The sequence below is a fragment of the Biomphalaria glabrata genome, chromosome 3 (genome assembly GCF_947242115.1).
Source record: "Biomphalaria glabrata chromosome 3, xgBioGlab47.1, whole genome shotgun sequence".
Lineage (NCBI taxonomy): Eukaryota > Metazoa > Mollusca > Gastropoda > Planorbidae > Biomphalaria > Biomphalaria glabrata.
This window is the reverse complement of record NC_074713.1, coordinates 37,356,078-37,375,303: the sequence shown is the minus strand read 5'-3', so window position 1 is coordinate 37,375,303 and position 19,226 is coordinate 37,356,078. Positions and strand designations below refer to the sequence as shown.

The 19,226-nt window shown below is 33.8% G+C and overlaps 1 protein-coding gene across 6 annotated transcripts; it reads left to right on the top strand.

Annotated features, from left to right (window-relative positions):
- Nucleotides 1-229: 229 nt before the first annotated feature.
- On the top strand, nucleotides 230-18,543 carry LOC106057112 (centromere/kinetochore protein zw10 homolog). 6 transcript variants are annotated; one of them, XM_013214179.2, is made up of 11 exons: nucleotides 230-318; nucleotides 1,085-1,202; nucleotides 4,581-4,783; nucleotides 5,183-5,296; nucleotides 6,638-6,778; nucleotides 8,078-8,666; nucleotides 9,439-9,712; nucleotides 14,499-14,671; nucleotides 15,989-16,189; nucleotides 16,295-16,429; nucleotides 16,796-18,543. In XM_013214179.2, exons 2-11 carry the CDS (start codon nucleotides 1,166-1,168, stop codon nucleotides 17,158-17,160), a joined length of 2,232 nt encoding a protein of 743 aa, XP_013069633.2. In that variant the 5' UTR covers nucleotides 230-318; nucleotides 1,085-1,165; the 3' UTR covers nucleotides 17,161-18,543. The 6 variants fall into 6 exon arrangements, with proteins under 6 accessions (XP_013069633.2, XP_013069632.2, XP_013069631.2 ...); XM_013214178.2 differs by having other exon boundaries at nucleotides 246-352; XM_013214177.2 differs by having other exon boundaries at nucleotides 246-382.
- Nucleotides 18,544-19,226: the final 683 nt, after the last annotated feature.

Below are 19,226 nucleotides of genomic sequence, written 5' to 3'. Positions count from 1 at the left end.
GTACCGGTGAGTACCGTCACAAAAAAAGCACTGGCTGTAAGTGTGAAGTTTTTTTTTTCATCCATTAGATAGGCTAAGCTTTGTTTTAAAAGTCAGTCTTAGCAAGAAACTCTACTGATCTAGTAGAAATCCAGCCAGATAGACCTTAAAAATATATATGATATATATAGGTCTGTTATCAAGAGTCTAAGATCTTCAGTGAAAGAAGTTATTGTTTTTTTTAATTCACGTAGAACTAAATCTTTAGGAAACTTACTAGATCTAGATCTCTAGATCTAGAGTCTAGTGATCTAATGCACATATTCATCATATTGTTTAGTAATGAAAAAATTGAGATCTACACAGATTCATGGTCTAGATCTAGACTAGATCATCTATCTTAGTATCTATAACCCTAGATTGAAATCTCTAGATCTATATAATTAGGTTTTTAATGAAACAAAAATTAAAGCACTGGGGTCCTCTCACCAATCTTATTATTTATACTTATTCTTAATCCTAAAGTCTTAGCAATCTACAGTTTCACCAATCTACGGTTACTGTGGCAGTCTAGGCCTAGGACTATCACTATATTTATATTTTAGTATATATTATTATTAGTTTCTAGATCTAGGACTTAATCTAGAGGATCATCAAATTATTAAAATTAAGTTCAAGTTCAAGTTGTCTTTGACTTTTAGACATAGTAACATAGACTTCATAGAGTCAATAGAGATGATAGACGTCATAGACTAGGTCACTAGATCTAGATTTGTAATAAGTAAAGACTTATAGATCTAGGTCTAGTTATTAAGTTAAGTCACAAGACAAGTCGCCACAAGTGACTAAGGCTAGCTTAAGCTGCTAACTTAAACTAAGCCTAAGGCGCCTAAGCATAATTATTAAGCTTAAGCCTAGCTAAAGTTAAAAAGTAATCAAGTTTCTAATTTCTAGAAGTTCTACTCCAGTCTAGAATAGTCTAGATATAATATTAATAATAGTATAGTCTAGTTAGTTTTGATATATATAAGATCTATATTGACTAGATCTAAATATTATTGATAATTATTTTACAATCCATTTAACTAATACTATTTCATCAAAGACTGATACTCAGATACTGATAGAGTCTAGGCCCTAGGTCTTAGATCAAGATCTCTAGACTTTGCTGAAAGTGAAATTTAAAATGGCCTCATTCGTAGAAAAAATACTTCAAAATGCAGGTGAGGTACACCAGGCTTAGCTTTCCCCAGCCCTTATTGTTAGCCTTGGCTTCTTAACCTTCTTAAGACGACGCGGCCGATCTATAGGCCCAAGGCTATTTGGCGAAAAAGATGAGCCAGCCGATCTATCGGCCGCGATGTTTCCAAACGTAGGATTGGCTTGTCAGTGTTTGTATCAGCCAATCAGATTAGTTCTTACTATTTTTACACATTAATAGACTGTAATGGCCGCTTCCTTCGCTGTTTCATCGCGATAATTATTTTTAAAAAATATTTTGAAGTTAGCTAGTGAAAGGTGAAAATGTTAACATGTCAGCCGTTGATATTGATGAAAGCAAACTCACTGACTGATTTTATTTAAAATATGCTAGAATTAATAAAAATAAGGGCAGTATTGAGGAAAGCTTTAGATCTAAGTTTACACTAATGTGTTGACGATGTCTATCCTTGGTAACATGGTTTAGAGGTAAGGGTGGGTAGCTGGATATAGAAGACCCATTTGAGAACCAAGGGATTAGCACCCAATAGGCTGTTTTATGCTCTTTTTTTACTATCAATTTAGTTAAAACATTTGTCAGAGAGACTAATAAATATGATGCCAAACTTTCTGAAAACAAACAGCTAAAAAAAAAAACGATCCCTGAGTCATAATGGGTCACTGTCACAATAATAAAGGTGCTTATTTCCATTGTACTGGGGGGGGGGGAGAGAGAAAAGTAGTAAAATAATGTGATAGAAGTGTCTGAAGGGTCTCAATGTACCTTGTTTCCCTAAACACATGTATTAGGGCTTATTCCAGCCTAAAACTTCTTAAAAAAAACTCTTACCTTTATAATTCTGTTCTGTTTTGAAAAAACGTTTTTGGAATTTTATGTGCATAAATTATGCAAATTAGCCTGGTTTATTTTAATAAATGTTAATATTTCAGATAAATTCCATAAGATTAAATTAGTTCATTCATTTCTCTTCAATAATATATATAGTTTTGTGTATGTAAAGTAATAGTAATTAGTTTATTTGTTAGGAATTTTTTTGTAAGAGAATTGTTAAGGCTGGAAATAGTGCTCCGTCTTTTTGGCACAAGACATGCTAAATTGCTCCGTCTTAAGAGGGTTAACTACAATTTAGACTTAAGCCATAATCATAAAATAGATATCTAGATTTTCTAGAATCTTACTTTAGGAGTACAAGTATTTTGAAGTAACAAGTAGATTCTCTCTAGATCTAATCTAGATACTAATTGATCAATTGCGAACACAGCAATTTAAATTTTTAGCTCATTAATGGTTAGATTGGTAAAAAAATGATAATATTGGGAAAATCCATATCTTTAGATAACAAAAATGAACGTGTAATTTTCCATTCCTATGCATTAATTATATAAAATGCTAGCATTACCCACTGGCTTCACTCGTTGATTTGTTTATTTTCTCATTACATCCTGCAATTGCTCACACATTACTTTGGCCGTACTCCCAATTTTATTTTTTTTCACTTTCAATAAAACTGCCACCTTTTCAACAACCCCCGTTGGGTCAGTGTATTCTAGAATATATTATATCTTTAATTGGAATGGCTCACTTTAAATCCTCCACCCAAACACACTCACTTCTGGTCTGTGAACTATATTATAATATATATATATATATCACTTTTTCTCCTCTCCCTTTCTTCACCCCCTCCCCAACAAAAAAAAACCCACTTGAATTTTAGTATCTTGTATTTGGTACCTCTTGGCCCGCTTTATAATGCTTCCCTTCGCAAACACATTTTGTTTTGCCAGTGAATTTAGATGACCAAGATCACTTATTTCCCCCAAACATTTCTACACCTTAGAAAATAGTCCTACATACAATAATATGGAGTTTTTTTCATCTTTTCAGCTTTTTATCTAAATATTTGAAAGGCTTTTTTGACACTTTAAAAGACCATCAATTTTTTAAAGGATTGAGATTATAAATTTGTTATAACTTTTATGGAGATCGAATTACTAAAATTAAATTGTGCAAAAAACACTATTTAAAAAATGTATATTTAAAAAAAAAGTAATTGTGCGATTAGAGATTTGAAACACTGACTCTCTAATCTAAAGTCTGATACTCTACCGACTGATTTAACAGGGTATTATTAGAATAAGTGGAAATTATAAACAAAAAATAAATGGAAGTATAATCTTGTAATTTTTAAAAATGTTGGGTCGAAATTGACAATAAAAAATTGTTTTAATAGAAGTTTTGAGGGTGTCCATGAAGCGTTTTCTTTGTCTAGCTCGTGAGCCCTTTCCTTTGATAATTGACCATAAAGGATTCTTTTAGGGATGCAGGAGTCTTCCATTCTGCAGAAGTAGCCTGCCCAAACACAACTGAGACTGCATTAGGATTGTGTGATTGCTTTGCAGGCCCACTCTTTGAAATATTTCAGCATCAGGTATTTTCTCTTGCCATTTAACATTCAGTATTTTTCTGAGACAGATCATGTGAAAGTAGTTCAGTTTTTTTTGCTTGTCTTCTCTATACTGTCCACGTTTCCATCTGTTTCAGGTGTACCCAAACGTCTACCTCTAGTTTGCTTTGCCATGTGCTTCTAGGACGCCCCGTCTTTCTCTTGCCTTGTGGGTTCCACTTCAAAGCCTGCCTTTTGATGCTACTGTTGGCGATTTGCGCAAAGTGTGCCCAATTCAGCCCTATCTTCTCTTTCTGATTTCTTTTTCTACAGGAGTTTGGTTGGTTCTTTGCAAGAGGTCACTGTTGCTGATGGTGTCTAGGCAACTGTTAATGAAAGTTTGCACACTCGTAATGGCAGTTTTTAGTTGTTCTCCAGGTCTCAGCTCCATAAAGCAAAATGGAATCCAAAAAAAAGGAATGGATACAAATGTCGGAAGGTGTCTGCTGATTTTAGATGTCCGCAAATGATCAATTACTATATATAATATATCTAGATTAAATTTTATGTTATATAAAAGTGTATAAAACTAGATTTAGCTACAATGTATATAGATATATAGGTCAAGATAAGATAGAATTACTATCTTGATCTATTTATTATTAAAAAATTATCAAGAGTCCAATAGAACCTTAGTCTCCTCTACCCCATTATCATTAGGCACTCTTCACATATCACTTCTTCACAGAGCAAATATGGTCTTAAGAGCTTAAGTTCAACTAATCTCAAATGCCTCTTAAACTTCTAATAGAGTATAAAAACAGAGACCATTAAGTCTCTCTTTGCCACTAACAATGGTGATAACCTCAGGTACCCTCCACCAACTTACAAGAAGTGTTCAGTTTTTTTATTTGAATGGAAAAACAATTAAAAAGGGGATAAACTAAAAATGAGAAACATGTCACCTAATTTTCTCTGTCTCTCTTTCTTACCCAGGAATGATGGAGAAAAAACTCATCAATGAGAAGCTGGAGCTGCTTACCAAAAAGCTGACGGAGCTAGAAGCAGAAATCTACCAGCTTGTCAAGACAAAGTACATTAGCTATTATCCTTGTTTGGAGGCTTCAGAAAGTCTTTGCCAGCGAGTACAAGATATAAATAATGAGATCTACAGTCTTGAGCAAAAAATAAAACAAGAGGTAGCATTCAGATCTTAAGCAAATTCATATTAGGTCATAGGGAATTTATATTGGGTTATAGGGAATTACTTTTGGGTTTTGGGAATTTATATTGTGGAATTTGTAAACATGAAAGAAACTTATTAAAATAACAAAAATAAAAAAATTGTAATCGTAACACATTTCCATGAATAAAGCAGTCGTAGTCATGAAATTTGTGAATTCAGTGGGATACTGATGGCCACATTGGGCTGAGTGCGTTTCTAACTTGTCAACACAATCTTTACTTCTGTTAGACCTTCTTTGACTTAACTATGTAGGCTTTGTTGTTTACTTTCTTTGTTAGTCTTTCGGACATTCAGTTTATAACCAGGTTCGAAATAAAATTAACATATGTCTATTTCTTTTTTTAATTTACAGAGTAATTTGTTTTCAGTCAATAGTGAATTTTGCACTTTGAACCAGGAACTTGTCAACTCCAAGCAAATCTTTTCAGGTTTGCAATATTTAGTGGAGATAAATGATTTATTACAGGTGAGTTGGTCATGGGTGCCTGGTTGTGTGGTCTGTTGTTTGGTCATGTGGTAAGCATTACAGAATGTCATCATGAAGTTCAGGAGTTTGAACCCTGGCCGCTGCCATCCCCTGCTGTCCTGCAGGTGGTTTGGGATAGAATGTAATAATCGACATGTCTATAATATGGGTAAATAATTGATGGATATTGAATTTTGTACCACTTTACTGTCAATAAACTTATTGTGTTATATAATAAAACAACTTTCAATTGCTGGGTCTGGTTTGCTGTACATGTCGAGTTGAAAAATGTGACAAGACCAGGTTTAATGGAGTGGTCAACCATTACATATCACCCTCTACATAAACATGAGATTGTCTTGAAAGAATTGGCAAAATGCCTGAAGGGTTTCGTTGCGTATCTAGCTTTCAGGGACCCTATATAAAGAGAGAGTGGTTGAACTGTCAAGTTCATTACAGCAGAAAAGTACAGTACATTACTGTACAGTAGTTATGCAGTCAGTGGTTTTGTGCTGACAATGCTACAGTATTTGGTTGATAATTTGTGACACTTAATAAAGTATAATATTATTTCCAGCAGTGTTGTCACGTTCTTTAAGTTGGTGGTGGCTGTATCGTCTTCACTAGGGACACTAAGGAGAATGTTGTAAAAATATTAATCACAGTCATTGAAGAACTTCTTGCATATGAATACATCTTTGGTTCTTTCTACTTCAGAAAACTAATGGAAAACTTATGTACTTATAGTTTTAGTTTTTTGGTTTTGTTTTAAAAAAAAACAACATCAACAACACTATATCTTTGCCAGGGCCAGCCTTAGATAATTGGAGGCCCTAGATGAAGTGAATTTGGTGGTCTCAAATGAAATTAACAAATAAAAAACAAAGCGAAAAAAAAAATGATGTTATTGATTAAAAACCAAGAGTACTCCAACAATAACATTGAGGACAAGTTTTGCTATTTCTTCTCTAAAAAAAATGTTCCAGAGTCCTGTGCGAGGCCCTCACCAGTCAAAGGCCCTAGGCGGTTGCCTAGTTTCCCTTAAGGCCGACCCTGCTTTGGCTATTCTCTCTTCTATAGCAATTATAATTGAGTTGTTAGTTTTGTAATGTAAAATAGCTGGAAGCATTCTCTCCAGTCAGCTATCTGTATACTCACAGCAAAACTAGGAAACCTTGGCTAATTGGCCGTGCTAATACATTATTTTTTTTTACTTCTTTTCAATATGTTTCCTTTATGATGAAACCTTGAACCTGTACATGGCTGTCTATGACCTTGTGTTTTACCACTTTTCACAAGACAAAAATTTAAAGTTTCATTTCTGATTTTATTCCGTTCTAGACTGCCAAAGAGACTACCAGCGATGGAAGTCTTACAGAAGCTGCTAATGCATTAAACAAGCTAGAAAGTTACTTCAAGAATAATCTTGGGCAACAGAAAGAGAAAATAACTATTTTGAAAACATTAGAAGTGAATTTTAAGGTAAATAGTTTTATTTTAGAGTTACCTTTCTTTGTTATACACAGACTCTCCCAACCAAACACTGAAGGGCCATAACTCATGTTAGAAAAGTTATTTCACTGCTCTATGGTGTTTTGCTCTCAAACTATCAGAGGTCATTACATCATGTCACATGTAGAGATTATAACAGGATATCATTATCAAACATTTAGTATATTATAGCAAATCTAAAATTTATCAAATTGTAATGTGTTTCGCTATTGTAGAAATGTGTCTGACTTCTACAATTACTGAGATGTTTGAGTGTCTTGGACAGGTGTATTTCTACTAATGTGAGTGGATAAGCAAAACACAATACAAGTGAAGAACTAAGTCCAGACACTTCTACAATTCAGTTACATTTAATGCAGAATGGGTTAAGTCTTTGTCACTACTCAAAGTTTTCACCTATAAGTTGTAATGCCAACTGGCTAAAATAATGCATAAACAAACTAAACCCCACTATCCATGTCGCATTCAAAGTCTGTCAACTATAGTGTGTTGCAAAGCTAAATAACTAAATTACAACATGATATCACTATCAAAATGTTATTACATCATATCACATGTAAAGGCTATAACTATATTACAATTCACCATTATTGCATCATATCACATCTAAAGGTTACTCATAACATATCACTATCAAATGTTTTTACACTACAACATTACCATTTCTTATTACACTCTATCACTATTTAATGCTTTTTCATTAAATCACTACAAAATCTAAACTTATAATATTTATTCTACTCCTTTCTATTCTATGCCACCCTCAGCCAATCCATGTGTTGTAGATGTTTGTTGTCTTGTAGTAACAAAGTGCTGGTAGACAACAAAACAGCTGTAGCCGTATTATATTTTAACTTGTAAAAACTTGAAATAACTTGAAGAACTTCTTTGTGAACACTACCATATAGAACTTTTATTACATTATAGACGAAATCAACTTGAGATCAAATGAAATGAATGTAGTAGACTTTAGTAATAATATAAAATGGTATTCTGAACAAAATCTAACTCTCTACAAAAACAAGTCTTTTCACTCTACCAATCTGGAGTCATCTCTTCTACCTAAGATTGCTGATGACAATATCGCTTATCTTGCATTATTCACACTATATAGCCACCAACCAATCACTAACCTTTTCCCACTGTCACCATAGAAACACATACACACTCCATAACACCATGCAGAGGTCATAAATGAGGTTTCCATATAGTTAACATAGATCTACTTGAAACATGCAGCTTTCAATAGGATATGTCTTCAATTTATAGATTCAGAAAGCTACTTTGGAAACTGTGGTGTGCACCCAATGGAGTGATTCAATCAAGTGGATCAGCTCGTCTGACTCAGAGTTTAAAGTGTTAACACTGTCCATTGCCACAGACAGAAATTTGAAAGATGTGGTACATGGCCTGCAGGCATGTCACATCCTGGAGAGGCACATGAAAAAGTTTGCAGAAAATTTCCAAAAACTTGTTCTGCCACTTGTACTGGAGGAGCCTGAGTTGGCGATTGAGTCAAAGAGTGCCTCCTCCAGCAGGGAACTGAGACTCAAGACACCAAACAGCAAGAAAGGCAGTGTTGACTGTGTTGGGGAGGAGCAAATGTACAAGACAGTCTTCGCTAATTTGTTGTTGGTCCTAGAACATTTAAACTCCATGCTGCTGAAGATTGACTTTCAGCAGAAAGATGAGTTACAGCAGGGCTCAGGTCAAACTCTCATGAACTGGCTGGGGGAAGAAGTAGCCTCTAGCTTCTTAGACTCCTTGAAGCAAACAGTCTTGGCCAAGGCAATACCATCTAATATTAAAGATTTGGATGGCTTTCGGTCCGTTATCGATGCTACTCAAATCCTACAGGGTAAGTGATCTATTATTGGATAAGACAAATAAAATTTAGATTTGAAAATAAATAAATATTAAGTTGGAAGGGGACACAGTCGTTGAAGTTTTCCCCCTAATTTGTCACATATTTGTACTGATACTAATGCTTTTAAATAAATAAATATTCATTTGGAAGGGGTGGCAGTTGTGGATGTTTCTATTTTTCCTCATTTTTAACCTATTTATGCTGATACTAATGCCTGTAAAATGTTCCAGCAAGCTAGAAGTGTTTGTTAGAAGCAATTCCAATTATGACTTTCTTGAGAACAAATCTTCTATTGAGTGGTTCAGTTGAAAGATATTGAGTTTCGCTCAAGTTTAGGAAGAGAACATAAGAACAAAATCTGCTTGTTGTTCTTTAAAAAAAAAAAGAACATATTACAAATTCCTTAAAAAAAAAATTATTTGTCAAAATTTTTTATGCAAATGTTCCCACATAAATTTTTATCTCTGCTGTTTGTTGGTGCACACCTTCACTACTAACAAGTCTTGTATCTATTTGTTTAAAGACTTTGCTTTTCCTGTGCTTCAAAAAAGATTCAATGTGACCCGATCTAAGTGCTGCCCTAAAGTACTCTTACTCTATTTCACTTGTTCATTAAAGCTGTTGGGGCATAATAACATTTGGTTCTAATTGAAATCACAAATAATTTTGTTTTGTAACTAAGTTGTTAGTTTTGTTTCTTCTTTTTTATTGTTATGAAACAAAAAGTTTTTTTTCATTCTCATCTCCCCTGTTTGTTGTCTAGATAAACTGCTGACACTTGGGTTTCTTCAGCTAGATGACCAAAGTTTAATGACCTATGTACAAAACATCAACATGTTGTTTGCTAACAAGAAAAGCCAGACCATCATTGAGAAAGCCAGAGATCTGATGACTTCTAACTTGTTTGAAAGTCTGGCAGTCAATGACACAAGGCCACTGAGTGAGCTTCCCCCACTGAGTTCTGGTCCATTGAAAGCCATTGTACCAGAGAATGTACTGAGTGAGAACACTTTCAAGATGCCCAAGTGTAACATTAGGTAAATTGTTCTATATAGTCATTAGGTAAAGAGTTCTACATAGTCACTAGGTAAAATGTTCTACATAGTCACTAGGTAAAGAGTTCTACATAGTCACTAGGTAAAAATGTTCTACATAGTCACTAGGTAAAGAGTTCTACATAGTCATTAGGTAAAGAGTTCTACATAGTCACTAGGTAAAGAGGTCTACATAGTCACTAGGTAAAGAGTTCTACATAGTCACTAGGTAACTATTCCATATTTTTGTTTGTTTGAGAATGTCAGTGTTCACTACCATTATAGGATAAAGGATAAAGAAGTGAATGTCAATTCAAAGCCCCTGTTGATAAAGAAGTGAATGTCCATTCAAAGCCTCTGTTGATAAAGAAGTGAATGTCAATTCGAAGCCTCTGTTGATAAAGAAGTGAATGTCATTTAAAAGCCTCTGTTGATTGGGTTTCTCAATGATGAAGCTTAAGAAGCAAAGTGTAACAATGACATAGTTTTTGTTTGTATTTCAAAATCAAGAAATATATGCTACCTGCTTTAATAGATTGTTTCTACTTATCCCCCACAAAAGTTTTTTATTCCAAGTCAGGCATTCAATAAGCATTTTTTTATTCATTGAATTAAACCAAGTCAGTTAGGCCTTAAATAAGCAGTAAAATACAACTGGACAAAAACTTTTTTTTTTAGCTTTCTCTTTGCTATTGGTGCTTTCCTAGAGTTGTGTTTCTTTAGTCTTGGTTTTAATCATACAAATGTCATCATAGTCTCTACTTAGTTATAGACGTTAGTACAGTCAGTGGGGTTTGAATGGAAGACATGTTAGTACAGTGGGGTTTGAATGGGAGACATGTTAGTACAGTGGGGTTTGAATGGGAGACATGTTAGTACAGTGGGGTTTGAATGGAAGACATGTTAGTACAGTGGGGTTTGAATGGAAGACATGTTAGTACAGTGGGGTTTGAATGGAAGACATGTTAGTACAGTGGGGTTTGAATGGAAGACATGTTAGTACAGTGGGGTTTGAATGGAAGACATGTTAGTACAGTGGGGTTTGAATGGAAGACATGTTAGTACAGTGGGGTTTGAATGGAAGACATGTTAGTACAGTGGAGTTTGAATTGGAAACATGTTAGTACAGTGGAGTTTGAATTGGAAACATGTTAGTACAGTGGGGTTTGAATGGAAGACATGTTAGTACAGTGGGGTTTGAATGGAAGACATGTTAGTACAGTGGGGTTTGAATGGGCAAGAGAGAGAGAATGACAGAGAGAGAAATTAGTAAGACATAGCTAAGAGAGAGGGATAAAGTTGATTCAAAGAAAGGTGAAGGGATGAGGTAGATATAATTATTACTTTTGTCAACAGCTTCAAAGCTTTCTTTGAATTCATTTGTAGTTTGTTTTCATTAGCCATTTACACACTTTTTAGTGGCAGCATAATAAAATTGCTGTGGGAAGAAAAGTTGTGATACAGAAAGGAACTAGGAAAAGTTGTGATACAGAAAGGAACTGGGAAAAGTTGTGATACAGAAAGGAACTGGGAAAAGTTGTGTATAGAAAGGAACCGAGTGAACGAATAATTGAGCTTGATATATGGAAGATATAATGATGCAGGACCACAGTGATTGAGGGGTATGGAGAGTATGATAGAGAGAAGTAGGGCCTGTGATAGAGAGAAGTAGGGCCTGTGATAGAGGGAAGAGAAGAATTGAAGAGAGAAAGAAAGTGTAGCTAGATGGAAGAGAAGAATTAAGAGATTACAAAGAAGAGAGAAAGAAAGTGTAGCTAGAGAGAAGAGAAGAATAGGGTTTGTTGGACTAGTCCGTTTCGTTTCTTTGATTAAAAAGTATTGGGCCAGAAGTCGCTTTTTTCCCTATTTATCTTTGTATTTTTCAGTTCTCTTTTTAAATTAAACTGACATTATTATGCTATAATTTTAAGTGTACCTGATAGAGAAAAAAATTCTGCACAAAAATACGGGTAGTTGGGATATAACCCGATAGAGGCTATAAAAAGAAAAGACCTGAAACTACGCGTGAAACTACACATTTACAGTACTTTATTTGATGAGTATTTTACCCAAGATCTGTGTTGTTTTTTTTAGGACTAGCTTATTTCATGTACCCGGCATTTTCCAATACACAATTTCATACACAAAATAATTGTTGAAAAAAATTGAAGTGATTTTAAACTTTAAATGATTACTTAAAAAGGTGTTACTCTAATCAATTTTGAATATTATTTTGTTATGAATGTCACTGTTTATTTTGTGTCCGTTCTAGTTTCTTACATTTTTCTTGAGTAAAGGGGTCATTTTTCTCCTAATGGGTATACCTGATTTCTCCAAGCAGCCTTTGTAAAATATTGGTCCTAAATAATGCTATGTTTATAAACAAAAAATCGCATGGCTGCATTATGATGAATGTACATGAAATGTACGTGTTAGTTCAATATATTTTATATTACTAGGTAACTATAAATATCCGCATAAATAGACGTAAGTTTAATTTTTTTTCTGTTAGATAAAGTCATATGGCAAATTTTTTTTATATCCTAATTCTAAAAAGGAATAATAATAGAATTATACAGTAAAAATAATCACTAAGTTTTTCTTTTAATAGTTTTGAAAGTCTAACTGAGTTTGTGTTTTTGCAGATGTACACAAGCTACACTATGAGTCAGTCCATCTCTTCTAATTGTTTAGAAATGAGTGTAAAAATGTAGGCTTCGATATTTTTAGACTGAATTTAAGAAGTTACAAACTTCAAACAACTAATACATTGCCTCTTCCATAAAACTTTGTACTTAAAAAATAAATTTATCCAATGCTCGAAATCCTGCTTGTATACTTAGGCCCTATTTAAATCGATCCGGTATCAATGTATTAAGTAGCAATAACCCCGCAAAAAAAAAAAATTAAATAAAAGAAGATTGAGATATACATATATTATTGTGACGGTACGCACCGGTACAGGATACCGGCACCTTTTTTCAATGTCGGGGAAAATGATTACTTTTCATGTAATTCAACGTTAATTGTTAATTTATTATTAGTTGAAAGTTAGGCAATCTATCACTGAGTACCGGAGCCTCTTTTTTATTTTTACAAAAAAAAAAAAAGCACTTTATATACTTTCAGCTGACATGCCGTATTATTAAAAACACCTCTATGTGAACTTCCTAATCATCTAGAGTCTTAGACAGTCATTATTTTAGACTAGATTTAAGTAGAGTCTAGACCTAGATTTAGTAAGCCTATTATTATTAAAAAAAAATAAATCAGTCATTATAGACATCATTCGCAATTTTATTATTAGGTCTAGGCATTTAAAAGTAAATCTATTAATAAACTATAATAGATCTAGATCTAAGTCTAAGTACTAACTTATTAAATAAGTCATTATAAGTAGAAGTATTATAATGAATATTGTATAGATCTAGATTGACTAGATTATAGATAGATCTATAGATAGATCTCTAGTTTAGTAGATTAAGTATAGAGTATAGTATACATATTTCAGTATTATTAGATCTATGTCTTATGTCTATATCTAATAATCTAATAATTAAAAAACTTTAGTCTTTATTAATATCTAGAATTTTTTAAAATAAAAACTGACTATACTAGACTATAGGCATAGCATAGGCTAGACTCGGCAATCTAGTCTCAAGATAGAATCTGTACTATTACTAGATCTATTCGATTTTTATCTATAGATCTAGACTAGAATTAGATTATAAATCTAAATATACTAATGGAGAGATGATATGAGGTGTTAGCTAATAGTGTTGCACAAGAAACAAACCTGGGTTTTTCTTAAACTCTAATACTTGGTATGTAATAGTAAAACAGCACCTACCTAAATAAATCGTAACTAGCAATCAAAAACCTATATTTATTGTAGTATATATAGATCTGTGGTTGTATTTTATATAGCTTTCGTAACTTCTTCTATAGAGAAATGACTTTTGTAATTTCTTTTACTTTACTGAAAATTGGGCTATTCGCGTCTGACACATATATAATTTTTATGTTCAGCAACAAACCCTATTGAGAGATTACTAAGGAGAGAGAAAGAAAGTGTAGGTAGAACCACATATATGACTGAAACCACTGGTCTTTTTTTTTTTAATATTATTTTTGAGACAGAAAACTAACTCAATTTAAAAAAATATTAACTTAATTTGTCAAAAGTCAAACCTCAAAACATTGCTGTAAATTACCAACCGCATTTTTTCTTACATTAAAATCTTGGTATTATTAATAAGACCCTAATATAGAACAGTTACCAAATAAAAGTGTTGACCAATTAACTTTATTTTGGACCTTAGTTATGCATTGAGAATATGTCAGTCAAGTTTAACTCTTTCTCTCCTAACTTACAATACCATCGTTGATTTATTTAAACTCATTAAATTAAATTAATGTTTAATTTTATAAACTTTACTCCCTCTTAGTCTTATTTAAAAAGTGCATGCAGTGCAGTCCCCTTTAACTCTATACCAACTAAAATATTTTGTGATAACAAACGAAAAGGTTTTTAGAGCTTAATTAAAAAAGAGTAGTGAAATACTACTCAGCAATAGGAAGAATTTTGTTGAAACTTGGAAAATAATGACAGAGAGAAAGAGTTAATATACCATGGTTGAACCTCAGCTTGCGACTGTTGTTCTTTGTCTAAACCTTCTAATTCTAAACAAATAAAAGGCTTTACACTTCAACTGCTTATTTTTAAAGCAATACATTCCAATTATTTTAAAGTTCTTTTCAAAATTAATTTTTTTTTCTCCTCATCTAGTCAGAATATTGACACTTTGGTGCAACTGGCTTATGAAACAATGTGTGAGGCCACAGGAAGTGAAGAGTGTGCCATTCAGATGTTTTACTCTGTCAGAAGCATGTTTGAAATGTTTTGCCATGTTGTGCCAACACATCATGCTCACAGCTTGAAGACAGTTCCGCAGTTAGCTGGTAAATTGGAAACATAGTTGTTGTTTTTAACTTGAGAACTTTTTATTTGTCCCTTATAGTATGTGACAGTTGAGTGGACAGAATTCAACTTCTGATCTAAAAGTCAGTGGTTTGAGTCTTAGGGTTTTCGACTTGAGATTATCTCCTGAGCTCACCTGCTAAAAGTATGTGCCTTATCTTAGCTGGGGACGATAAAGGTGGCTAGTCTTTCTGCATTTCTATAGTAATGTTCCCCTTTCAGACCTTGACATCAATAGGGCAGATGATGTTATAGTCATCTTCATTACCATTGTAAATCTCTTGTTAGCAGATAAGGGCCATTTGTCCTTTGATTAAATTTTAAAGGACTCAAACACTGGACAATTTTTTTATCCAATTTTTCTTTTGTTTGTAGAAATTGAGTTCTAGGATACTAAATTCTGACTTCAGTGATGAAACAGTTTCTTGATTGATTCACTGCTAGACATTAATTCAGCAATTTTTGTTTAAATATTTTTTCTTTTTACTTCAGTAGCTGAAGGTCCAAACAAACTTTAAAAAGACTTTTATTTCTGACCTGTTTCTTTTCAACCTTTTTTTTCCTTCTGTTTTAGCCCGGACTGTAATAATTTTTTTTTTCATTAATTTCTCCAAGATTTTTATTTCTTTTACCTATGTATTAAGAATGTTGATATGGTCAGTTTATCTTTCCATTTTGTCATGTTCACATATTGACATATTGGGTACTGATAAAAATTGTTGATGAACCTGTGTGGGTCAGGTAACGGTAGACTTCTAGGTAGCACACTAATAATTAGGAAGATACTTTTTTTGAGAATCTGGATGGCCATGTGATGTGTGGATGTGGGGGTCCATGGTTCTTGCCCTGATTAGGACTTTCAATTATTTTGTCATTCTCTCATTAAAGCTTTTTTGTTCACCTACTGCTGCCTTTATATAAGTAACAAGAATGCTTTAAGTGACTACTGCAACCCCAACCAGAAATGTCACTAGATTCAGTTTAAGGCTGAGATTTAAATTTAAGAATTTCGCTTTGGTTGTTAAGCACTTTATTGCTCTGCCACTGAGTCTTTTAAATGAAAACATTTTTTTAAATTCTGAATTTATCATGTTGTCTTAACATAGATGTTATTTGTCTTACATGGTAATGTTATGTGGTTCATTTTCTGGTAATGTTATGTTGCTCATTGATTTGGTAATTTTTTTTTTTGTTCACTTATTTAATAATGTTATGATGTTCTTTATCTGGAAATGTTTAGTCATTCATTTATTTTGGTTATGTTGTTATTTATTAATTTGATATTATTTTATTTCCAGCTCTGCATCACAACAACTGTATGTACATTGCTCACCATCTAATGACCATGGGTCATCAATTTGCCCCTAAGCTACCAAGGGATTACTCTGTCACCTTTGTTGACCTCATTCAGCAGATCAGAAAGAACGGAATAGATGTCATGATAGCCCAGGTCCAGCGTCAGAAAGATCTTTTAATGGAGTATTTGGATGGTTCTGAAGGTAGCTTTCATAGCATCATTGTAAAGCATAAGTTAGATCTATTTTCATGTGTATATTGTAATGGCTTGTTTTTTTGTTTTATTTCTCATATTTTCTCATTGTCAGGTTTCTCAAACCTTGAGACTGAGTCCAACATAGAGAAAGCCAAAAAGTCTGTTGGCCAGGTTGTGTTTCAGTTGGAACATTTGAAGAAAATATGGAAACCAGTTCTACCTATAAATAATTATAAAAAGGCTTTGGGTAGGTACTCACAATGTATGATTTTTTACCCACATCAAATAAATAAATACATAATAAAATAACTGTCTTACCTTTGTCGAATTTGGCAGACCTTTCTATTAGCTGTAGAACAACTTAGACACCAAGACGTTTGAACAAATGTTTGGAGAACATACTGATTGATAGACTAGAATGTGTTAGGAAATGGTTGTTGGAATATTCCTTTTTTTTTTTAAGTAATATATGAGTTTGTAAGATCTTATTAGAAAAGAATAGAGTTTTTTCCCTTGAGTTACTTTCAAGTTTGAACCTTACTTTTGCCAGTTAGCCATCTTGATAAGTTCTTTTTTAAATTACCTTTTAATCATTTTGTTCTGCAAATAACAGGTCAGCTGATCAAGTCGGTTGTTACCAGAGTGGTGGACAGTGTCATAGCTCTTGAGGACATTGCACAAGATGCCAGTCAGAGGATCCTGGAACTGCTCACCTCCTTGGAGAAAGTTTGTGGTGAATGCCTGACTTCGCCAGGTGAGGTGGCCAGCGTGGAGCTGACACGACACTGCCTATCCTGGCCCAGGTTCACAGAGCTTAAGTTGGTGCTTAACTCTTCCTTGACCGATATTGCTGACCGCTGGGCAGAGGGGAAAGGACCACTGGCTTCTGCTTTCACTGCTATGGAATTGAAAAAACTTATTAGAGCGCTGTTTCAGAACACGGAGAGAAGAGGAAATTTGTTGGCCTTGATCAAGTAGAGGAAGTTGTGTAATTCACTTTGTCAACACTAATGGCATTGTCCGTTCTTACAGATATTAAGCAAGCCACAGAGACAGCTCTTAACTATGTTTGGTTGTTATAACAAAGATTTTGTTAATATTTATTTGTCTTACACACAATAAACTACACTCCTGTTTTGAATTTGTCTTAGCCAACATATGCTTTTTTTTTTTTTTTCAATTTCTGCTATGAGCAAACATCTTGATTGTGTTGAACATAACATTTTATTTATGAATGCTTTGAGTTACTATTGGAATGTTTAGATATTAAAATATTTTTTGTTTTTCAATTCCTACTATGAGCTCACACTTTTGTCATGTTCAAAGTAGAACAAACTTTGAATCATTTATTTTGCCAACTTTTCATTTCAAGATGAAATTTCGCACATAAAATCATCCTGCGTGGCACCACGTTTTATTAAAATTTCAGAAATCTCACTTCATTTATTATGGAAATAAAAAATAGCGTCCATTTTCTTTTCTTTTCAATTAGAGTTATCTAGATCTAAATAGCCTTCTATATGAGTGGTTAAACGCTTAGCTTCCAAACCTGGGGTCCTGGGTTCGAATCTCAGTGAAGACTGGAATTTTGAAATTCTTGATTTTTAGTGTGGCCCTGAGTTTCAACCAGCTCAAATGGGTACCTGACTTGTTAGGGAAAGTTAAGGCGGTTGGACGTTGAGCTGTCCATAATATCTTGCTCGTTAACCATTAACCTAAAACATCATCTGCCCCATAGATTGCATGGTCTGAAAGGGGAACTTCACTTTTTAGTTGTTGTATGGCCAGGTAGGTCATTTGGTTAGAGTGTGATTTTATTAAGCCGAATGACTAGGGTTTGATCCCCATACTAGCCAATATTTGTTCTATTTTTGAATGACCCATTTGACATCAAGTAGGAAGTAAGTTTTTATTTAAAAAAAAAACAACACTTTTATTTCATCGTTTTTGTTTGTATATTGTTGTTGGACTTGGATATGACATTGTTTGTTTTCAAGAAGTGTTGGCAAAGAGTGTAGTTTGTTCATCAATTTTGCATATTGTAGAGATACAGTTTGATCAAGTTTACTGTTTGCATTTATCAGCTGTGTGTAAAATACCTTCTGTTGATGCAACTGGTTTGTGTGCAGAGCGATTATATTTATATATACTGTGTATATTGAATGCTTGTTAAAATGTATGTGTTCTGTTGACTGTTCCCATCTACTGTAAGTACATGTGTACTGCTATTCTACATAAACTGTTAGTAGAACTTTAGTATGTTCACTTTGCCTTATTTGATTATTTCTCATGATTGATCACAACTGTGACTGTGTGATACTACTTTGTTTTGGGACATTGAAATAAATCATTCTGAACTTTTGTGAGCTTTCTCTTCCATTTATTTCTGAGACATTGTGCAGATTTTGTTGGACTCGTAGAATGGCTATAGCTCATCTGGTAGAGCACTTGTTCAAGTGCAGATTTTGTTGGACTCGTAGAATGACTATAGCTCATCTGGTAGAGCACTTGTTCAAGTGCAGATTTTGTTGGACTCGTAGAATGACTATAGCTCATCTGGTAGAGCACTTGTTCAAGTGTAGATTTTGTTGGACTCGTAGAATGACTATAGCTCATCTGGTAGAGCACTTGTTCAAGTGCAGATTTTGTTGGACTCGTAGAATGACTATAGCTCATCTGGTAGAGCACTTGTTCAAGTGCAGATTTTGTTGGACTCGTAGAATGACTATAGCTCATCTGGTAGAGCACTTGTTCAAGTGCAGATTTTGTTGGACTCGTAGAATGACTATAGCTCATCTGGTAGAGCACTTGTTCAAGTGTAGATTTTGTTGGACTCGTAGAATGACTATAGCTCATCTGGTAGAGCACTTGTTCAAGTGCAGATTTTGTTGGACTCGTAGAATGACTATAGCTCATCTGGTAGAGCACTTGTTCAAGTGCAGATTTTGTTGGACTCGTAGAATGACTATAGCTCATCTGGTAGAGCACTTGTTCAAGTGCAGATTTTGTTGGACTCGTAGAATGACTATAGCTCATCTGGTAGA